Source organism: Schistocerca gregaria, chromosome 4 (assembly GCF_023897955.1).
Source record: "Schistocerca gregaria isolate iqSchGreg1 chromosome 4, iqSchGreg1.2, whole genome shotgun sequence".
NCBI classification, from domain to species: Eukaryota; Metazoa; Arthropoda; class Insecta; order Orthoptera; family Acrididae; genus Schistocerca; species Schistocerca gregaria.
This window is the reverse complement of record NC_064923.1, coordinates 568768008-568788122: the sequence shown is the minus strand read 5'-3', so window position 1 is coordinate 568788122 and position 20115 is coordinate 568768008. Positions and strand designations below refer to the sequence as shown.

Here is a 20115-nt window from a genome sequence, read left to right as displayed (position 1 = left end):
AACAGATAAAAAGTAAAACATGGTCGACAGCCCACGTGTCATTAGTCAAAAGGCCAATAACTCATACGGCAAACATAAATGAGAAGGTAAGTGATTAAAAAAAGGGCATTCCACCAGGAAATGGCGAACTGTCAGCAATTGAAGACAATGAGCACAAACTGGTGGGAGATCACCGCTTAACAAATGGCGATGGTAAAAAACAGTGCCCAATACACAAGCAGGCTAAATAGTCACCTCATGGTGAGAGGGCCAAGAGAAGGTCTACCAAGCCACTGGGAGAGGTTAAATTCCACAGAGCTTGTTTTCTTGAAGGGAATACCAGTGGTGATGCCGAAGTGACACCACCTGCTGACAGGGGGCAACACAGAGATCATCTGAGGGAATAGAAGAATTAGTGCACTGAGGTTCAAGGATTACAGCCTTGGTAGCAATGTCAGTGTCCTCATTTCCCATCAGACCAGCATGACCAGGGACCCACAAACATCACAGTGGTTCCATCAAGAGTGAACAAGTGGAAACTTTCCTGGACCCACTGCATTAAGGGATGAACAGTATACAGTACACAGAGCCTCTGAAGGTCACTGAGAGAGTTAGAGAAAATGACACCATTTAAAATCCTGTGTCACCAGATGTACTGCATGGTCTGATATAGGGTGAAGAGCTCTGTTTCAAGTACTGAGCAGTGTTCTGGAAGTCGATACTAAAAAGCATCAGTGCCAATGACGAAGGCACACCCAATATCATGGTTAGTCTGAGAGCCAGCAGTGTACAAAAAAACTATCATGAAGTTCCATGTGAACTTATGGTAATAGAGTGGATCTTGAGTAGTGTCCTTAGGAAGTGAGTGAAGTCCAACGTGAACACAGGCTTGGGCATGAAACCAGGTGGTGAGGGTTTACACCCTTTGGGAAAGTGTAAATTAGCATGAAGTTAAACCGCTGGAATAGTAGTCAAAAATGAACTCCAGAAGATAACAGAGAGGAGGGACACACCCCGTACTGGCAATCAAAGGCAGCATCAAAGAAGGAGGCATAGGATGGATGGCCAGGCATTGCAGACAAATGTCATGCATATCTGCTGAGGAGAAAATCATGGTGGTGTGACAGTGGTAGTTCGGCCGCTTCTGCCTACAGACTCTCAACCATGCTAATGTAAAACACACCAGTGGCAAAACAGATGGCACGATGGTGGATTGCATTGAGGTGGGATAAGAAGGATGGATGCCCAGATGCATAAACAGAGCACTCATAGTCCAGTTTTGAACACACAAAGGACCAGTACAAATGAAAGAGGGTGGTCCAACCCACTCGCTAGTAAGTACCGCTGAGGACATGTAGGACTTTGAGGGACCAGGTGTAGCGGGCAGCCAGGTAAGAAATGTGGGAGGACCAAGAAACTTTCCTATCAAGAATGAGCCCCAGGAATTTTGTAGTTTCAACAAACGGAAGACTAACAGACTCAAGATTAAAAATGGTGGAAGAAACCAATTGTGCCAACAGAAATTCATACACATGGTTTGGTCAGTGGAAAAGCAAAAGCCATTACTGAAGCTCCATGAGCAAAGATAATCGAGACAATGCTGCAGATGCCACTCAAGGAGGCAAGTCCGTGGAGGATTGCAATAGATGGTAAAATCGTCAATGAAAAGGGAGCTGGAGATGCCTGGTGGGAGACAGGCAATAACTGGGTTAATGGTGATAGCAAAGAGGATGACATTCAGGACAGAACCCTGAGGCACACTGTTTTCCTGGATAAAGGTGTCCAACAAGGCAGAACCCAGATGTACCTTGAAAACTCAGTCTTTTAAAAATTCCTGAAGGACATGGAGCACACGGCTTTAGGAGCCCCATGTGTAGAGAGTAGAGAGGATGTCAGTTCTCCAGCAGGTGCTGTAGGCTTTCTCCAAATCAAAAAAAAAAAAAAAAAAATAAATGGCCACACTGTGGTATTTCCACAGAAGACCATTCATGACATGGATTGACAAAGTGACAAGATGGTTAACTAAAAACAGTAAGCTAAAAATCCACATTGTGCAGTGGTTAGTAAATTGCAAGACTCGAACCACCATACTAGAATTGTATGAATCATGTATTCCGTTACCTTTCACATGCAGCTGGTGAGAGAAATGGGGCAGTAGCTACAAGGAAGGTGTTTGTCCTTACCGGGATTAGGTATGGGTATGACAGTGGCCTCACGCCAGTGTCTGGGAAATGTGCCGCCTGCCCACATGTGATAGTTCATATGAAAGAGAAAGTGTTTGCCGATGTCAGCAACATCTGAATGTGAACACTGTCTGGCCCTGAGGCAGAGGATCGGGATGAAGTGAGAGCACGATCTAGCTCCCTCATAGTAAAGGTGGCAGTGTAGCATTCATGATTCTGAGGAGAGAAGGGTATCACCCAAGTCTCCTCCACTCATTTGTGATGGAAGAAGGTAAGGTGATAATGGGGGGAGCTTAAAATCTCCGCAAAATAGCAGACCGAGGTGTTGGAGATAGCAATAGGATCCACTGTGGCATCACCTGCTATGGTCAGGCTGGAAATTGGGGAATGAACCTCTGCCCCAGAGAGCCATTGAAGGTTAGCCCATGTGCTAGAAGAGGGAGTGGAGCTGTTAAAAGAATGAGTAAATGAAATCCAGCTAGTTTTCTTGCTATCCCAAAGAACACCATGACACTGCACATGCAACTGTTTATAATGAATGCAGGTTGCCACTGTAGGATGATGGCTAAAAATGTGGAATGCATGAATCCATGTGTGCATTATGTCACAACATGCCTTAGTCCACCAAGGGACCAGGACACAGTGAGGTAAAGATGAAGTGCAAGGAATGGAACATTCTGCAGCTATAAGGATAATATTGGTAATGTGGTCTACGTGGGCGTCACAAAGGGAAAATGTCATTTGTTGAAGGTCACCAAGGAGGTGTAAACCCTCCAGTCGACCTTGGAAACATGTCATTTAGGTGTGCACATAGGCAGGGTAGGAGTCAGCAAATGGACAGCACACGGGAAATGGTCACTCGAATACATGTCAGAGAGAATGGACCACCCGGGACAATGGACAAGCTGGGCAGTGCAGAAGGAGAGGTCCAAATGTGAACAGGTGTGGGTGGAGTATGAAAGGAATGTGGATGCTCCTGTTTTAAGACAGATGAGTTTAAGTTAGTAGAGAAGGTCAGCCTTTGGGCTCCTCTTGGACAGATGGCTCTGAGCAATATGGGACTTAACAACTATAGTCATCAGTCCCCTAGAACTTAGAACTACTTAAACCTAACTAACCTAAGGACATCACACAACACCCAGTCATCACGAGGCAGAGAAAATCCCTGACCCCGCCAGGAATCGAACCCGGTAACCTGGGCATGATAAGCGAGAATGCTACCGCACGACCACGAGCTGCAGACCCTCTTGGACAGGTTATGGAAGAACCCCTAATGGGATGGTGTGCATTAAAATCACCGAGCAGCAGAAAGTGGTGAGGGAGTTGGCTAATAATCTAGAGGAAGCCTGCCCTGGTGACACCTAATGATGGAAGGATGTGAACGGTACAAAAGGAAAAGGTGAAATGAGGAAGTAAATTGCAGACTGCAATAGCTTGAAGCCAGGTAGACAGGGAGATGTGTTGACTATGAACGTCATCCTGAATGAGAAGCATGAGTCCCCCAAGAGATGGAATGTCATCCTCATGAGGAAGATCAAAGCAAATTGGAAAGAAATGCGAGAGATCAAAGCTGCCGTGACGATGCAGTTTTGTTTCCTAGACGCAGAGAATATGTGGACATTGTGATTCCAAGAGCAGCTGTAATTCTTTTTTTTTGGATTTAAGACCACAAATGTTCCATTGGAGGAGAGTCATGATGAGGAAAGGGGAGGAGGAAAAAATGAAGGAGTGTCACATGAGCAGCTGCAGAATACCAACCTTCGAAGACTCACTGCTTCTGGTAGCACAGAGGATGGAGGATACAGCTCCCTGAGATCTCCAAAGGCATCAGCATTCTGCCTCTGTCAGTCTTCAGAGTCCAAGACAGAGAAATGGTTGATGGTGTGCACCGGCGACATGGAGATTGGCCAGGTGAGGGTATCACATGACACCACCATTGAATAGCATCTCTGAGTTGACGATGGAGAATACCATTTGCCTCTATTTGATTTCTTGGAGCCTTTGCAGGTGGCAGATGAAAATTCAGGTGTTTGTTGGCTGGAGGGACCATAAGAAGCCATTGCGAGAGTATTCCTTCTGACCTTTCTGGCCAACTGGTGGTGTAGCAGGTAACTTCGCCCCATGAGGCTAAAGTTTGGTGGCTTGTTGATCAGCTGGAGGAGGAGGAGACAGGGATGCTGAATTTGAGATTGCCTGTCTGAATGGCCATGTACTTCATGGAGTGAAATGTAGCAAGAACAGTACTATGTGTTGGATGGTAAAATGCAGGGTTTTGGACTAGCCAACAGCCTTCAAGAAACAGGGTAAGGCACCTTTTTCTTCACCTGGATCTCCTGGATGGCCTGCTCCGGTTTCAGAAAGAGGCTGCATGGTCGCCATTGCAATTGATGCAGTGGGCAGAAAGAGGCAGACAGTCACCCAGCATTCCTGCAACAGGTTATACCTTTGGGCAGATGCCAACAGGACATTCAAGTGTGGTTCTAAAGATAACACTGGTAGCAGTGCATTGGATTCAGAATGTATGTGTGGACTGTGATAATTTCATAGCCTGCTTTAATCTTGGATGGAAGCACTACTTTCTCCGCTGAGAACATCAGGAAAAGAGTATGTGTGGGCACTAATGATGCATCCACCTTTTCATCACCCAACGGATTGCAATGATACCCTGGTAAGAGAGGTACATTTGGATTTTGGCTCCGTCAGACCCAATGAGCAGGCTAGTGTAAATAACACCATGTGAAGAATTCAGCACATGATGGTCCTCAACACGAACGAGATAACTGTGGAGGAGTAAAGCTGAGGGCAGCTGTTGTACTTGAGAATCAGAAGTAATCTCCAAAATTAAAGTGCTATTGCACAAACGAGAGCAGGATTTCAGAGGGCCTGCAACTGCATCAACACCTTTCTGAATAGTAAATAGATTGACCCCCTTGCAAAGGACTAAATGTCTTCAGTACATGAAACCACGAGGAACCATGGTGCAGCTGGGAGGGTCTTTGAATTGTTAGCCTCATTTCATTTCCATTTAGTAGACAGTAGATGTAGACTACAAAGAAGAGGATTGGCTCATTGTGAGAGAATCCTCCATGATTGTCAGCTTCTCTAATGGTGCGCTCCTTCCAACTGGGGGTCCTCTCAGAGGGGGATACTTGGCTTAGTTGATTGTTCATACCTCAGGTCACACCACCCAAACACCAGACAGAGGGATCATTTGGCAATATCGGAAGATAACCGCTCAGCAGTCACTCATTCCTGGGCCTGGCCTGTACTGCGAGGGGGGGGGGGGGGGGTAAGGAAGGGGGGCATACATGCAAACCCTACTTGTTGACCTGGGACAGGTAATTATGCATTACCCAGCCACCTGTTTCATGTCAGGCATGTGGGCCGGCCTTCAGGAGCACACAGGGGGTAGGAAGAAACAGAGGAACCTGAAACACTGAAGTGGAGGAAGAACTGGAGAAGGGGAACGAAGAAAGAGAAGAGGAATGGAAAACAGTGGAGACACTGTTTTGACATCAGGCTACTGAAAATGCCAAACACATACCCAAAACCATCCCAGACAGATTCCCCAAGGGAAGGGAAAAAGAATAGCAAGAGGCTAGACATGCAGCAAGGGAGGCAAATGATCCTGCAAAAACTGGGGCCCCGTGGTAGCCAATCATGAACCTGCCAAAGAGCTGTGGGGCCCCTGGGGGGGGGGGGGGGGGGGGGGTGTCTATAAGGGCGGCGTATGAAAGAAAGCTCAATTACATTCCCAAGTTTCTCCCTGGAACAGTCTACTTCTTTGGCTGTTGAGGAAGTCTGTTGACAAAAACATGCTGCTAAACTTTTAATAGTTAACTACAATCTGGCAACTGAAAATCTATATCAGTTTTGACCATATTTGATGTTCTGTTGTTTGTTTTTTTTTTTTGTTTTTTATGGGACTTAAGTTCTGAGGTCATCAGTCCCCTGGAACTTAGAACTACTCAAACCTAACTAACCTAAGGACATCACACACATCCATGCCCGAAGCACGATTCGAACCTGTGACCGTTACAGTTGTACGGTTCCAGACTGTAGCACCTAGAACCGCTCGTCCACCCCGGCCGGCGATTTTCTGTACCACATCTACGTTTTCAACAATGTTTTTGTGATGTCGAACTTATACTTTCTTCAGAAATTCCTCCACAGTAAATTATCTCCTACCCTGCAGTATGCTGTGTATGTGTAAAACTACCACAAAAATTGAAAAGAAAATATTGTATTAACCACTCCTACAAACTACCTGTTTGTACAGAATAAAGACCAAAGATTTTTGTTATTTACAAGACAAATAGATCTCTATTCTCACAAAAAATAGATAAGTATTTTTTTTTAGAAATATCCATGTGCTCATGTAAATATTAAGCAATAAGTAGGACACAAATGGAAACTCTCTTTTGCACTTAGCAGTTTTTTTGATAATTTTACTACGCTACATTCATCATGTATGTATATGATGTAAAGCAGTGTTATGAGAAATTATAGTTAATACAGTGTAGACAATTATATTGTAGCTCCTGTTTTTCTGTGTTAATAGTTTCCTTCACTTGCTAGGGAATCACCTCCATGTTGGTATCTATGGAACTTAGTAAATGAGTGAAGTAATGAACAATAGTTTCTAAAAACTTGCTTCTTTGAAGCAAATAAATCTGTGAATACGTTCAGTTCTCAATCATAATTTTATCCCAAATTTTGTGAAGTTATGTTTGTACTATAGACAATACTCCATTTTATGGAGTGGGTTTGTTACTACAATATAATTTACTTTGCATTCTTTATGAACATTGCCTCATGTTGCCTTGTTCCGGATTGGTGACACTGATTCAAACAATGCTGGGTAATTGGATATAAAAATAAATTACTGAATGAAGACGATACAAGACTAACAAACTGAGGATGAATGCATACTGCAGAAGTTGGAAATCTGTGGTAAGGTTTTATGGGATTAAAATGCATAGTGGGACAGGGGTCTCCAATAAGGACTCCTGTCAAACAGAATAACAAAACATACTGTGAATAATGTAGCAACTGGTAAACAAACAGAAATTCACACTTTCTAGCTTTCAGACTGAGAGATTCATCCTCTCTCTAAACAAACGGTTCATGTGAGCAAGACTGTTCAGAAATTAAGTTTAAATTTCACCAAGATTGCTTATAATCCAAATTAAAGATTAGACAGCAGGACAAAATGGAACATATCAATCGTTAAATATTAATAAATTCTGCCACAGTTGTCAATATGGTCACTTAGAACAGATCTGTCAGCTCTGTAACTCATATGTACAGTTTAATAATAATGGGCAGGAGTCTCACAAGATACAGGCTACATCTACATCTGAATACTACTCCATAAGCCACCACACCACAAATGGAGGTGGATAACTGCTAGCCATTCTTTTTCCTGTTCCACACAAAAATTGATCATCATCATCATTTGAGACTGATTATGCCTTTCAGCATTCAGTCTGGAGCATAGCCCCCTTATAAAATTCCTCCATGATCCCCTATTCAGTGCTAACATTGGTGCCTCTTCTGATGTTAAACCTATTACTTCAAAATCATTCTTAACCGAATCCAGGTACCTTCTCCTTGGTCTGCCCCGACTCCTCCTACCCTCTACTGCTGAACCCATGAGTCTCTTGGGTAACCTTGCTTCTCCCATGAATGTAACATGACCCCACCATCTAAGCCTGTTCATCCTGACTGCTACATCTATAGAGTTAATTCCCAGTTTTTCTTTGATTTCCTCATTGTGGACACCCTCCTGCCATTGTTCCCATCTACTAGTACCTGCAATCATCCTAGCTACTTTCATATCTGTAACCTCAACCTTGTTGATAAGGTAACCTGAATCCACCCAGCTTTTGCTCCCATACAACAAAGTTGGCCGATAGATTTAACAGTGCACAGATAACTTAGTCTTGGTACTGACTACCTTCTTGCAGAAGAGAGTAGATCGTAGCTGAGCGCTCACTGCATTAGCTTTGCTACACCTCGCTTCCAGTTCTTTCACTATGTTGCCATCCTGTGAGAATATGCATCCTAAGTACTTGAAACCGTCCACCTGTTCTAACTTTCTTCCTCCTATTTGGCACTCAATCCATTGATATTTCTTTCCCACTGACATTACTTTCGTTTTGGAGATGCTAATCTTCATACCACAGTCCTTACATTTCTGATCTAGCTCTGAAATATTACTTTGCAAACTTTCATTCGAATCTGCCATCACAACTAAGTCATCCGCATATGCAAGACTGCTTATTTTGTGTTCACATATCTTAATCTCACCCAGCCAATCTATTGTTTTCAACATATGATCCATAAATAATATGAACAACAGTGGAGACAGGTTGCAGCCTTGTCTTACCCCTGAAACTACTCTGAACCATGAACTCAATTTACCATCACCTCTAACTGCTGCCTGACTATCCATGTAAAGACCTTTAATTGCTTGCAAAATTTTGCCTCCTATTCCATAATCTCATAGAACTGACAATAACTTCCTCCTAGGAACACGGTCATATGCTTTTTCTAGATCTAAAAAGCATAGATACAATTCCCCGTTCCACTCCTAACACTTCTCCATTATTTGCCATAAGCTAAAGATCTGGTCCTGACAACCTCTAAGAGGCCTAAACCCACACTGATTTTCATCCAATTGTTCCTCAACTAATACTCACACTTTCCTTTCAACAATACCTGAGAAGATTTTACCCACAACACTGATTAAAGAGATACCTCTGTAGTTGTAACAATCTTTTCTGTTTCCACGTTTAAAGATTGGTGTGATTACTGCTTTTGTCCAGTCTGATGGTACCTGTCCTGACTCCCAGGCCATTTTAATTATCCTGTTTAGCCATTTAAGACCTGACATTCCACTGTATTTGATTAGTTCCAACTTAATTTCATCCACCCCAGCTGCTTTATTGCACTGCAATCTATTGACCATTTTCTCCACTTCCTCAAATGTGATCCTATTTCCATCATCATTCCTATCCCATTCTACCTCGAAATCTGAAACATTACTGATCGTATTTTCATCTACATTGAGCAACTCTTCAAAATATTCCCTCCATTTGCCCAAGGCATCCACAGGATTCACCAGCAGTTTTCCTGACCTGTCCAAAATACTTGTCATTTCCTTCTTACATCCCTTTTGAAGACTGCTAATTACACTCCACAATGGTTTTCCAGTAGTTTGACCCATAGTCTCCAACCTGTTTCCAAAGTCTTCCCAAGATTTCTTCTTGGATGCTGCAATTATCTGTTTAGCTTTGTTTCTTTCTTGAACATAACTTTCTCTGTCTACCTGAGTTCTAGTATGTAGCCATTTTTGTTAAGCCTTCTTTTTCCTTTTACAGGCTGCCTTGACTGTGACATTCCACCAAGCTGTTTGCTTCATCCTACTTTTACACACTGCTGTTCCAAGACATTCTTTAGCCACTTATAGTACTGTGTCCCTGTACCTTGTCCATTCCTTTTCCAATGACTGTAATTGACTACATTCAACTAACTGGTACGTTTCTGAGATCGCTGTTATGTACTTGTGCCTGATTTCCTTATCCTGTAGTTTCTCCACTCTTTTCCTCCGACATATGGACCTGACCTCCTGCACTTACAGCCTCACAATCCCAATTTCACTGCAGATTAAATAATGATCAGTGTCATCAAAGAATTCCCTGAATACACGTGTGTCCTGATCTGTTATTATATAGTCAATGACAGATCTGGTTCCCCTGCCTTCCCAAGTATACTGGTGAATGTTCAAAATTTGAGTGAGGGAAAAATGACTGTATATATGCCTCCTTATGATTATCTTCTCCTCACAGTCCTAATGCAAAATGTACATTGGTGGCAGAAGAATCATGCTGCAGTCAGCCACAAATGTCAGTTCTCTAAATTTTCTCAGTACTGTTTTGTGAAAAGAACATTCTCTTTTCTCCAGAGATCCCTATTTGAGACCATAAAGCATCTTTCTAATACTCGCATGTTGGTCGAATCTACCAAAAAACAAATCTGGCAGTCTGCCTATAGATTGCTTCAATGTCTATCTTTAATCTGACATAGGAGGGATCTCAAACACTCAAGCAGTATTCAAGAATGGGTTGCACTAATGTTCCTTAAATGGTCTCCTTTGTACATTAGCTATTGTTTCCTAAAATTCTTCCAATAAGTCTAAGCTGAAGCTTCATCTTCCCTTCTACTGACCCTATGTGGTCATTCTATTTCTTACTGCTCTGCATTGTTATGTCTAGATATTTAATAGAAGTGACTATCAAGTAGCATGCCACTAATACTGTATTTGAGCTTTAGAGGACTGTTCTCTTTTTTTCAACTGTATTAACTTACATTTTCCTACAGCAAGCTGCCATTCATCACACAAAATACAAATTCTGCCTGTCATCCTGCATCCTCCTACAATCTGTCAACAATGACACTTCGCCATACACCACAATGTCAACAGTAAACTGTAGCAGCCTGCTGCTCACCATGTTCATCAGATTATTTACACACATAAAGAACAAGAGACATCTTACTGCAGTGGAGCAGAGTATGAAGGCTTAAATATTTCTAGCCTCCTTTTCCATGGTCCCTGTCAGTGACTAAGAGTCACTTCCCTTTATGGTGAACAGCAGTCTGGTCTTTCCATGTTGTTATTCCATCATGGACCTTTCATTATTTGTGTTAATGTCTTCCTGCACTTGTTACTTGATGACCCCCATGATGAGAGCTTTGGAACAAAGTGAATAAGTGAAGTAATGAACAATATTTCTCCCTAACATGTTTTTTAAGCAAGTAAATCTGTAAATACACTCAACTCTCAATACGAATTCTATCTAAACTAATTTAAAGTTCAGAATTTGTTATAGACAATACTCCACTTTATGCAGTAGATTGTCGTTACAACATGATTAACTTTTTTGGTCTTTGTGAGCATCGCCTCATATTCGATAATCACTGAACTATGACTCTTTGATTAAAACAATGCTGGGAAGTCAGACACACAAATAAATAATTGAATGAAAACAATACAAAACTTACAAGTAAAAGATGTGTGTGTGTGTACTGGGACAGAGATCTCCAATAAGAACTAAAATCAGAATATTTAAATAAAGTGATATGAATTGTGTAGTCACTGTCAAACAAACAGAAATTCACAGAGTCTGGTTTTCAGAATGAGAGGTTCTTATCTATTTCAAGAAGAGGTTTAGTTGAATAAGACTATTTAGAAATGAAGTTTCAGTTACACCCAGATCATTTATAAGCCAGCTTAAGAATGAGACAGCAGGATAAAATAATAGATATCAGTTATTAAATATTAAGAAATTCTGCCACAGTTGTCAAAATGGCCTTCTAGAACAAATACCGTCAATTCTGTAGCTCATATGTATAATTTGACAGTAATGGGCAGGAGTGCCACAAGACACAACTTAAATCTATGTCTGCACATGTACTTCACAAGTCACCATATAGTGCATGGTCAAGGTCAGCTTATACCACTGCAAGTCATTCCCTTTCCTGTTCCACTTGTAAATGGAGCAAGGCCAAAAGGAATGTCTATATGCCTTTGTATGAACCCTAATTTCTCTTTTATAGTCTTTATGCAAAATGTACATTGGCAGCAGTAGAATCGTTCATCAGTCAACCACAAAGGCTGTGTCTCTAATTTTCTCAATAGTGAGTCATGAAAAGAATGTCATCTTTCTTCCCTCTGAGGTCACAAAGCACCTCTGTAATACTTGGGTGTTGATCAAACAAATTTAGCTGCAAAACTTTGGACTGCTTTGATGTGTTCCTTTAATCTGACATCGTGAGGATCTGAAATATTCAAGCACCACCCAGGAATGAATTGCCCTAGTTGCTCTGTATGCAATCGCCTGTGTAGATGAACAACAGTTGCCTAAAATTCTTCCAATATTCCTAAGCTGACCATTTGCCTACCCATGTTACATGCTCATTCCATCTCATATTGCTTTGCACTGTTACTTCTAGATATTTAATCAAAGTGACTGTGTCAAGCAGACCCAGACTAATACTGTATTTGAACATTGCAGGATTTTTTTTTTTTTCATCTATATTTCCACATTTGCACTGGGTGAGAGATTCACTATAAATGCGAGCTAAGTAAGAGGCCAATGATTTGCTCTCCATGAAATCAAACTCGCATTCCATCCAGATCTGGTGACTTTAATTTCAAATCCTTTACTTGCTTCTCAGTATCAAGGATGCTTATCTCTTTGTCCTCCACACAGGACTCTGTGTGATGGTCAAATGGTGGGGTGTCTGTATGAGAGTCCTATGTGTCACATTTTTTAAAATGCAAAATTTAAAACTTCAAATTTCCTTTTGCTGCCTTCTACTGCCACACCATATTTGTTGAGGACTGACTGAATAGAAGCCTTTGAGTCACTTAGTGGCTTTGTAGAGCACCAGAATTTTCTTATGTTCTTGGCAAGATCTTTTGATTAGGTATGATATTGGAAGTTGAATGCTTTGTACACCATTCTTTCTATAGGCATTCACTTTTCAATAGAGAATGTGACAATCTCTGTTTTCTCAGCATTTTCTGAATTCTGCTATGAAAGCACAGGTGAACTTTTTCATCCTTAATCCACTTGCTCATAATTTACTTCTCCACATCATAATTTACAAACAATTTAAACATCGCCCATAATCCCTCTGCATCCATCACACACAACTAAATTACATCCACTCATTGTCTAAGTAGGATACTAACAACTGTTTATCTGCCTTTTCCAGCATAAAAACTCCCCTGATATTCTTGAGGGATTTATTAACCTTAGAAACCATTGTTGCAATGATAACATTTTGATCACTAATCTCTGTCTCTATACATACACTGTTGATGAAGTCAGGTCTGTTCACAGCTCCAGGTCTAAAATATTTCCGCTGTGTGTGGCTTGTCTATCTGCTCAAGATAGTTTTTGGAAAATGCATTCACAACTGTGTCACAAGACTGTCTGTCCATACCACTTGCAATGAACCCATAGATGTCTCAGTCTATAATTTGTAGGTTAAAGTTGCATGCAGCTACTACTGCATAATTAGGGTAATTCTGTGCTAATCAGAGCAAACTTTTTTAAAATGTTTCTGCAGCTGTTACAGCAGAATGAGGTGCTCAGCAAAAAAAGTTAGATTATTAGCTATAATTCACCTGGGCCTGTTAGTTTTGTACATAATACTCTGCAGTCAGACTCAATTTCAGCCATTTTTGACAAAATATTTTAATTGGATGTACAAAAAATTTACTCACGAAGCAGCGACACAACACACATACAAAAGAAGGTTGTAATTAGGCAAGCTTTTGGAGCCAGTGGCTACTTCTTTAGGTAGAATGGTTGAAGGGAAAGGGAGAGGGGTGAGGAAAAGGACTGGAGAGGTCTAGGAAAAGGGATAGTTTTCAGGAAAGTCACCCAGAACTGCAGGTCAAGGGAGACTTACCACTTGGGATGAGAAGCAAAGACTGATTGTTGGGAACAGCATTGTATGAGATTTGAAAACTTGAGAGCTTAAAGGTGGAAAATAGGGTAATACGCAAGACAGAGATTACTGATTAAACATCATGCATGAGTTAATAAGAGTGAAAAGCTAGGTGCATTGTACATAACAGAGGTGGAAGGCAGTCAGTGAAAAATAGATGGGTAAGACAATGAAAGATGTAGAAAACTAAAATGGGATAAAGAAAAGAGTAGTTACCGTGAAGAAATGCTGAGACAGAAAAAATTAACATAAATTAAGGCCAGGTGGGTGGCAAGAACCAAGGACACCTTCCCACCTGCAGAGTTCTGACAAACTGGTGCCTGGGGGAAGAATCCAGATGCAGTGCATGGTGAAACAGGCACTGAGGTCACAATTGTCATATTGTAGAGAATGCTCTGCTTCAGGACATTGCATATTGAGAGTACATATCCTCTGCCAATTCCCATTCACCCTAACCAATAATATGGTGTTAGTCATGCTGATGTAAAAGGATGAACGGTGCCTACATAGCAGTTGGTATATGAGACGGGTCGTTTCACAGGTAGCTCTCCCTTTGATAGTATATGTTTTTACAGTTACAGAGCTGGTCAATTAATACATTCCAGACCAGGATAATACTGAGTCACCAGTGGTGTGCTCTGAAGCTGTTTTTTGGAGGGAGCAGCAGTACCAGGACTGGTAATTTTGAGGTAGGCTGGCAGGTTATTTATGCGCAATGAGGCTGAGGTGAGAATCGTGGTGTATTGCTGTACATCTACATCTACATCTACATCCATACTCCGCAAACCACCTGACAGTGTGTGGCGGAGGGTACCCTGAGTACCTCTATCGGTTCTCCCTTCTATTCCAGTCTCGTATTGTACGTGGAAAGAAGGATTGTCGGTATGCTTCTATGTGGGCTCTAATCTCTCTGATTTTATCCTCATGGTCTCTTCACGATATATACGTAGGAGGGAGCAATATACTGCTTGATTCTTTGGTGAAGGTATGTTCTCGGAGCTTTAACAAAAGCCCGTACCGAGCTACTGAGCATCTCTCCTGCAGAGTCTTCCACTGGAGTTTATCTATCATCTCCGTAATGCTTTCGCAATTACTAAATGATCCTGTAACGAAGCGCGCTGCTCTCCGTTGGATCTTCTCTATCTCTTCTATCAACCCTATCTGGTGCGGATCCCACACTGCTGAGCAGTAGTCAAGCAGTGGGCGAACAAGCGTACTGTAACCTACTTCCTTTGTTTTCGGACTGCACTTCCTTAGGATTCTTCCAATGAATCTCTGTCTGGCATCTGCTTTACCGACGATCAACTTTATATGATCATTCCATTTTAAATCACTCCTAATGCGTACTCCCAGATAATTTATGGAATTAACTGCTTCCAGTTGCTGACCTGCTATTTTGTAGCTAAATGATAAGGGACCTATCTTTCTATGTATTCGCATCACATTACACTTGTCTACATTGAGATTCAATTGCCATTCCGTGCACCATGCGTCAATTCGTTGCAGATCCTCCTGCATTTCAGTACAATTTTCCATTGTTGCAACCTCTCGATACACCACAACATCATCTGCAAAAAGCCTCAGTGAACTTCCGATGTCATCCACCAGGTCATTTATGTATATTGTGAATAGCAACGGTCCTATGACACTCCCCTGCGGCACACCTGAAATCACTCTTACTTCGGAAGACTTCTCTCCATTGAGAATAACATGCTGCGTTCTGTTATCTAGGAACTCCTCAATCCAATCACACAATTGATCTGATAGTCCGTATGCTCTTACTTTGTTCATTAAACGACTGTGGGGAACTGTGTCAAACGCCTTGCGGAAGTCAAGAAACACGGCATCTACCTCTGAGTCTCGTGGACGAATAGCACGAATTGGGTTTCACACGACCGTCTTTTTCGAAATCCATGCTGATTCCTACACATTTCTAGTCTCCAGAGAAGACATTATACTCGAACATAATATGTGTTCCAAAATTCTACAACTGATCGACGTTAGAGATATAGGTCTATAGTTCTGCACATCTGTTCGACGTCCCTTCTTGAAAACGGGGATGACCTGTGCCCTTTTCCAATCCTTTGGAACGCTTCGCTCTTCTAGGGACCTACGGTACACCGCTGGAAGAAGGGGGGCAAGTTCCTTTGCGTACTCTGTGTAAAATCGAACTGGTATCCCATCAGGACAAGCGGCCTTTCCTCTTTTGAGCGATTTTAATTGTTTCTCTATCCCTCTGTCGTCTATTTCGATATCTATCATTTTGTCAACTGTGCGACAATCTAGAGAAGGAACTGCAGTGCACTCTTCCTCTGTTAAACAGCTTTGAAGTAGACATTTAGTATTTCGGCTTTTAGTCTGTCATCCTCTGTTTCAGTACCATTTTGGTCACAGAGTGTCTGGACATTTTGTTTTGATCCACCTACAGCTTTGACATAGGACCAAAATTTCTTAGGATTTTCTGCCAAGTCAGTACATAGAACTTTACTTTCGAATTCATCGAAAGCCTCTCGCATAGCCCTCCTCACACTACATTTCGCTTCGCGTAATTTTTGTTTGTGAGCAAGGCTTTGGCTATGTTTATGTTTGCTGTGAAGTTCCCTTTACTTCCGCAGCAGTTTTCTAACTCGGTTGTTGTATCACGGTGGCTCTTTTCCATCTGTTACGATCTTGCTTGGCACATACTCAACTAACGCATATTGTACGATGGTTTTGAACTTTGTCCACTGATCCTCAACACTATCTGTACTTGAGACAAAACTTTTGTGTTGAGCCATCAAGTACTCTGAAATCTGCTTTTTGTCACTTTTGCTAAACAGAAAAATCTTCCTACCTTTTTTAATATTTCTATTTACGGCTGAAATCATCTATGCAGTTACCGCTTTATGATCGCTGATTCCCTGTTCTGCATTAACTGATTCAAATAGTTCGGGTCTGTTTGTCACCAGAAGATCTAATATGTTATCGCCACGAGTAGGTTCTCTGTTTAACTGCTCAAGGTAGTTTTCAGATAAAGCACTTAAAAATATTTCACTGGATTCTTTGTCCCTGCCACCCGTTATGAACGTTTGAGTCTCCCAGTCTATATCCGGCAAATTAAAATCTCCACCCAGAACTATAACATGGTGGGGGAATCTACTCAAAATATTTTCCAAATTATTCTTCAGGTGCTGAGCCACAACAGCTGCTGAACCCGGGGGCCTATAGAGACATCCAATTACCATGTCTGAGCCTGCTTTAACCGTGACCTTCACCCAAATCATTTCAAAATTCGGATCACTGTCAATTTCCTTCGATACTATTGCACTTCTTATCGCTATGAACACGCCTCCCCCTTCACTGTCCAGCCTATCTCTGCGGTATACATTCCAATCTGAGTTTAGGATTTCATTACTGTTTACGTCTGGTTTCAGCCAACTTTCTGTCCCTAGTACTATATGGGCGTTGTGACCGTTTATTAATGAGAGCAGTTCTGGGACCTTTCTATAGACGCTCCTGCAGTTTACTATTAGCACATTAATATTGTTATTCCCTGTTGCATTTTGCCTACTCCTGCCTTGCCGCGTCTCAGGAGGCGTCTTGTCGGGCCTAGGGAGGGAATTCTCTAACCTAAAAGAAAACCATGTGCACTCCACACGTACTCCGGTACCCTCGTAGCCGCTTCCGGCGTGTAGTGCACGCCTGACCTATTCAGGGGGACCCTACATTTCTCCACCCGATAGCGGAGGTCGAGAAATTTGCACCCTAGCTCTCCGCAGAATCGTCTGAGCCTCTGTTTTAAGCCTTCCACTCGGCTCCAAACCAGAGGACCGCGATCGGTTCTGGGAACGATACTACAAATAGCTCTGTTTCCACCCCGCGAGCGAGGCTTTCTGCCTTCACCAACTCCGCCAACCGCCTGTACGAACTGAGGATGACCTCTGAACCCAGACGGCAGGAGTCATTGGTGCCGACATGAGCAACAATTTGCAGTCGGGTGCACCCAGTGCCTTCTATCGCCGCCGGTAGGGCCTCCTCCACATCTCGGATGAGACCCCCCGGCAAGCAGACAGAGTGAACACTGGCCTTCTTCCCCGACCTTTCCGCTATTTCCCTAAGGGGTCCCATCACCCGCCTAACGTTGGAGCTCCCAATAACTAATAAACCCCTCCCCCCATGTGCCTGCTCGGACCTTGCTGAAGGAGCGGCCACATGTCCACTCACAGGCAGAGCGGGCGATGCCACACGGCCAGCCTCCACACTGACCCTCCGCCTCGTGCGCCGTGAACGCCGCTGAACCCGCCACTCCCCTTGGGGAGAGGGTGGCCCAACCGCGCCCGGTACCCGCGAAGATGTCTCGACAGCAGGGACAGTGGGTGAAGCATGTAACACCTGGGGTGTACCTTGCGACGCACCAGACTCCCCACTGCCGCTACACTCCGAGGCAGCAGCCTGAAGACGGCTGACCGCGGCCATCAACACGCTCAGCTGTTGGCGAAGAGTGGCCAGCTCCTCCTGCGTCCGTACACAGCAGTCACACATCCTATCCATCCTGTTGTTGTTGTTGTCTTCAGTCCTGAGACTGGTTTGATGCAGCTCTCCATGCTACTCTATCCTGCGCAAGCTGCTTCATCTCCCAGTACCTACTGCAACCTACATCCTTCTGAATCTGCTTAGTGTACTCATCTCTCGGTCTCCCTCTACGATTTTTACCCTCCACGCTGCCCTCCAATGCTAAATTTGTGATCCCTTGATGCCTCAAAACATGTCCTACCAACCGATCCCTTCTTCTAGTCAAGTTGTGCCACAAACTTCTCTTCTCCCCAATCCTATTCAATACCTCCTCATTAGATACGTGATCTATCCACCTTATCTTCAGTATTCTTCTGTAGCACCACATTTCGAAAGCTTCTATTCTCTTCTTGTCCAAACTAGTTATCGTCCATGTTTCACTTCCATACATCTATCCATCCTAAGGAATCAATTTACTGAAGAGAGTTAATCAGCTTTTAACTAGACTGCTAATTCACTAAAGGCGGCTGATTATTGACTAAACTGTGATTGCTAACCACTTCTTGTAGAAAACAATGAAAATATCACTACCTGTCTCTGACCTGTATTCAAAACAAACACTAACACTACTGGCACTATGACTAAAGGGAGTCTCTCTGATTGTATTCAAAACAAACACGAAATCTATGGAACACTATTAGTAGCACTCGACAATTAAAGCTTCCTAAAAGCAAAAACACACGGAAGAAGAAGTGACAAGTAAGAAAAATATAGTTAATACTTAAATTAAGGTAGCTCGCTGCACAGCAGACGTGAAGCAGACGGCGGTTAGGGCGACACTCAAGAGTCTGCATCCAAACAAATTTCTTTGCCTCAAATGCCAAGCTTGTGTGTGGGGGGCGGGGGGGGGGGGGGGGATGTTTGACATGGAAAGAATGGCAACTGTGAAAATTTGCTGTTTGATGGTAGGTTTAAAGTGGATGGAAGTGTGTAGCTGGCTGTTGATGAGTATGAAGTCAACATCAATTTCATCCTTGATAGACACAATATTTTTGTTCATTGCAATGAATATCCTACTCTCCTATGGAGTCTAACCTATCTTTTCAGTATACATTCCATGCTTTCTACTTTGAGCTTCACTAAACTCTTGGTTCTGAGTACAAATTGAGCTTGACAACTTTCCTGAATTGTCATAGCTCAGCCACTGCAAAAAGTGAAAGTGATAAACATTTAGAATTAGATATTTAGACATCGTGGATAGAAACAACAGTTCAAAATGAATATGGAGGATAAGGTTAAGAGCTTCCATGTATGTTAATGAAGCAAAAAGTAGTCTTAACTTTGAAGAAAAAGGAATAGAACTGTACTAATCAGGGTATGAATCCTTGCTGATTTTACTCTTCTGATCTCAGTGTGTAAATGATCTAAGAAATACATATATCAAAGATGCCTCATCAATGTATATATTATACTAGTGTGGATTAACACCCTTACGCATAATTGTCAACATAATTTTTGTTGAAGTTCTCAACTTCATTATACCAAGACCGCACAGTATTATTCCACTGAGCTCCTTGTAGGGGTCCTGTAGTCCAAGACTGATATGCATTTTGGCCTACAGCAGAAAATCGTGCTGAAACAATAAAAAAGATTATTATTACCAAAGTCGTATGGTGAAACTGGGGCATTAACATTCAAACAAGTGACGAGTTACTATCTGTCATGAGAAACAAGACTAACAACATGATTTTGTTACTGCAGTTTAGTGAGAAAAAAACATAAAGACCACAATTTGCCCAACAGTCAGTGTTTCTAATTTCTTTTATTTTATCATTTGTTACTGTTTCTTGATTCATTGTCAGGTGCTTCAACTGTCAGTTTACATTTTTGTTTGCTACTGCTAACCAGACCTGCTATTCAAGCAATACAGCACTTT

The 20115-nt window shown here is 42.3% G+C and overlaps 1 protein-coding gene across 1 annotated transcript in view; it reads right to left on the bottom strand.

Annotated features, from left to right (window-relative positions):
* The window catches only part of LOC126267125 (venom allergen 3 homolog), a 65176-nt gene that overhangs the window by 1466 nt on the left and 43595 nt on the right, over positions 1 to 20115 (bottom strand). Inside the window, exon 5 of the mRNA XM_049972043.1 lies at positions 19674 to 19812. Within this exon, the coding sequence (XP_049828000.1) occupies positions 19674 to 19812 (139 nt within the window). The remainder of the gene's footprint in view (positions 1 to 19673; positions 19813 to 20115) is intronic.